This window comes from Mustela nigripes, chromosome 1 (genome assembly GCF_022355385.1).
Source record: "Mustela nigripes isolate SB6536 chromosome 1, MUSNIG.SB6536, whole genome shotgun sequence".
Taxonomy (NCBI): domain Eukaryota; kingdom Metazoa; phylum Chordata; class Mammalia; order Carnivora; family Mustelidae; genus Mustela; species Mustela nigripes.
The window spans coordinates 13,425,940-13,429,815 of NC_081557.1; the positions used below are offsets into that span (position 1 = coordinate 13,425,940).

At 43.0% G+C, this 3,876-nt stretch overlaps 1 protein-coding gene across 1 annotated transcript; it reads left to right on the forward strand.

Moving 5' to 3' along the window:
* The first annotated feature begins 1,223 nt into the window (after positions 1–1,223).
* LOC132023688 (olfactory receptor 5G9-like) lies at positions 1,224–2,165 on the forward strand. The gene has a single exon (XM_059410097.1). It carries the CDS (start codon positions 1,224–1,226, stop codon positions 2,163–2,165), a length of 942 nt encoding a protein of 313 aa, XP_059266080.1.
* Positions 2,166–3,876: the final 1,711 nt, after the last annotated feature.

Consider the following 3,876-nt stretch of genomic DNA (forward strand, 5'->3'; position numbering starts at 1 on the left):
GTTAAGTAGGGTTCAAGAGTACTTAAACATCTTCCTCTCATGCTAAACTGATGAGAGAGTTCTAAGAGAGTAAGAGTTTTAGTTACACTGAACATGTGAAGCAACTCATGTTCAAAGACCAGCTGACCTAACCAAGGGCACCCTAAGAGGGTGTCAAGGAATAGATGGAGGGTATACAGGTGGGAGAATTTAGGCTCTTTTCTAGAGTTCTTCCCTGTGTGTTTCCATAAAGGTGATATTCAAGGGTACCAGTCTCTTATCCTACGGGCTTCCCACTAGTGGCCATTGGCGGTAACCTCAACATCAGGAGTAGGCAGCCAAACACACATTATTCCATACTCATAGTGGAGCGGATTTTGCATCTCTTTGTGAGGAGTGGAATTGTGAACACACAATTTCTGCAGCAATAAAGGAAAGAGCACAGTCCGTTTGGACATAAACATGTGCAAAGCCCATCTCTGCCAGTCACCAGCATGAATGTGCATCGACCTTCAATTTTCCTCCAAGTTAAAGGAGATAATGATACTTACCTTGCACACTTATTCAATGAAGCATGCAAGGCAAAAATACTAGCAATTATTGTGCACTTAGTAAGGTGCTCAGTGAGACTCTGCTAAGTGCTTTGCATGTGTTATTTTGTTGTACCCTCACACCAAATTTACAAGGTGGGTGTTATTATGATCATTCCTGTTTCACAGTGAAGACTTTCCCAGGGTCAGAGGCGGCGGGCTCCAGAGTTGAAGACCATGCATTTAGTCTTGGGTTATAATCGCCAAGTGCACGGTGTACCTTCTAAAACTGAGTGGCTGCTCATTTCTTCCGCAGCTTGCCTCACTTCCACTCTGCGGTGTGTGTTCCCCTGGTGAACGCAAGCAAAGTTCACTGAAGTGAGCGCTACTGGACATCTGCTCTGGAGCCATTTCTGTGATCAGCTGGCCATGGGACCTTTAGCAACCTGCTTTTCTTTTCCTGGATTTTTGTCTTCTCCTTTCGGCATTGATGGATTTCTGCAGAGTCTTAAAATATGACAGCTTCGGATCTGATCTTCTGTCTGGGTCCCTATCTCACTTGCATTTCCTTGGCCACAGGATGCAATGAAGTCATATCACCTCTAAGGCTCGCCCAGTTACCGGTATATTTTTTTCCATGTCCCATTTTTGAAGATGTGTTCACCAAATCTGTTGTGACTCCTCTGTTCTTCTAGTGGAAACCAGAACCAGCCAATGGCCATTGAAAACAACACGAGGGTCACTGAATTCATTTTCACAGGTTTGAGTTACAACCCCCAGTTTCAGATCTTCCTCTTCCTGCTCTTCCTGAGTTTCTACCTTATCAATCTCACTGGAAACTTGGGTATGATTATTCCGATTCAGGTTGATTCCCGCCTTCACACGCCCATGTACTTTTTCCTCAGCCACTTGTCCTTTGTGGACATCTGCTTCTCCTCTGTTGTGAGCCCCAAGATGCTCACTGACTTCTTCATGAAGAGGAAGGTCATCTCTTTCTTGGGCTGTGCTTTGCAACAGTGGTTTTTTGGGTTCTTTGTGGCAGCAGAGTGTATTCTGCTGGCGTCCATGGCCTATGACCGCTATGTGGCCATCTGCAACCCATTATTGTATTCCATTGCCATGTCCCAGAGACTGTGTATCCAGCTGGTCGTTGGTCCCTATGTCATCGGGTTCGTGAACACCATGACCCATACAACGAATGCATTTCGTCTTTCTTTTTGCGGCCCCAATGTCATTAATCATTTCTTCTGTGATATGTCCCCCCTGCTTTCCCTCGTATGTGCTGACAGCAGGCTTACTAAGTTGGTAGTTTTTGTTGTGGCTGGAGCCATGGGCGTCTTCAGTGGTCTGACTATCGTGGTCTCCTACATGTACATCCTCATTGCCATCATGAAGATCCACTCTGCTGAGGGCAGGCGCAAAGCCTTTTCTACCTGTTCTTCTCACCTGACGGCTGTCTCCATCCTGTATGGTACTCTTTTCTTTATTTATGTACGGCCTAGTGCAAGTTTCTCGTTGGACATCAATAAAGTGGTGTCGGTGTTTTACACAGCTGTGATCCCCATGTTGAACCCACTTATCTACAGCTTGAGAAACAAGGAAGTCAAAGATGCCATCCACAGGACAGTTACTAGGAGGAAGATGTGTAGGGTCTAAATTCCTATGTGGAAAGGAAATTGGGGAAGAAATCTAAAAAGACAAACTAACTGTGTGGATTCCTAGGATTCCAGGCCATTTGCAAGTGTTGGGGGTTGGTTTGCAGTCTTAATTCATCTTTCCACTTACTCCTTTATCTAGTCAATTAATGGATTCATTCAGCCTTGTATATGATCTTTCATCTGTGATATACCAATATTAGAGTTCACATCTATTGTCTGCTTAATTTTGCTTCTCTCAGACATCTCACTACTCAAATATTTTAAAAGAAGCTTTATTGGGGTACCTGGGTGGCTTAGTTGGTTAAACGTCTGCCTTTGGCTCAGGTCATGATCCCAGGGTCCTGGGATTGAGTCCCATATCGGGTTCCCTGCTCAGTGGAGAGCCTGCTTCTCCCTCTCCCTCTGCTGCTCTCCTGCTTGTGCTCTCTCTCTCTCTCTATCTCATCAAATAAATAAATAAAAATCTTTCAAAAAATAATTTTAAAAGTTTTATTACTTAATTTCAGTTATTAACTTTTTGCCATTCTGCTAATATACTTTCTTTTCCTGTTGACTCACTGACATTGGAATTTTTAAAATGCAGTGCTCTAGGGGTGCCTGTGTGGCACAGTTGGTTAAGTGTCTCATCCTCGGTTTTGGGTCTGGTACTCAGGGTGGTGAGATCAAGCCCCACCTCGGGCTCTTCACTGAGTGTGGAGTCTGCTAAAGACTCCTTCTCCCTCTGCCCCTCCCCCACTGCATTTTCTTTCTCTAAAATAAATTTAAAAATCTAAAAAAAATTGCAGTGCTCTGGATTTTGCACTTACATCTAGCTCCCATCAATAGGAATCTATTAAAAAAAAAAAAAAGATGTGGGATTTTAAGCTTAACCTCATGAGTGGAATGAAATCCTTGGCTGTATACACTAGTTTTTTTGGGTGACCTTGACACAAAGAACTATGTATATCTCAGGCACTGGAAATGGATCTGTGTCCACCTCCAGCAGGTAGCTGGTTCATAGGGATTGTTTACAGTCATAGAGACTTGTGTTCATCTCTAATGCATTCAACACTGATAGAGCTTGCGATAGAAGGTGTTAAGCCTATATTTTCTCAGAATTCAATTTTCTGGAGGATGTTGAGAGGTTTCTTACCTAATGTTCTGCAGGTTGGGACTTGGTTGTGCCCGTGATGGTACCTTTTAAAACCCTGGTAATAAAGCTTATTACCCAGCCAAGAACATACAGAGAAATGCCAGAGTTGAAGGTAGACTCTTAGTCTAGACCTACCTGTTTCTAGTAAGGTCAGTAGTTTTGTATCATCACAAGGGAGTTCATACACACAGCTCAATTTCTTGTTATGACTCCAGGGTCACGTGAGTGATGGGCAGCCTTTGGGTCTGAATGCCGTCACTGTGTATGGAGACTGGGCTCCCATATCAGGGTCTCTGTGTCCTCTCAGAGACCCAACAAAATAACCTGATTCTACCTTATCTTTCTTGATATAGCTTTACCTCTTGATTTTATGATGAAGACAGAAAAAGCAGAGAGTTTCATGGAGGAAATGGATCAGCATTCCTACATGACATTATAATATCATGGCTTAATCATTACAGAAATGTCCTCAGGATTTTAAGGAACTTCCATATCCATTAAGATGATTTTAGCAAAGTTGATTAAGAAGCTTTAAATAAATAAGTGAATGCATATTCTAAACTTCTGAGTACTTTCT

Excerpts from the sequence above, each read along its gene's own strand:
- LOC132023688 (XM_059410097.1), top strand. The coding sequence starts at position 1,224 with ATGGCCATTGAAAACAACACGAGGGTCACTGAATTCATTTTCACAGGT.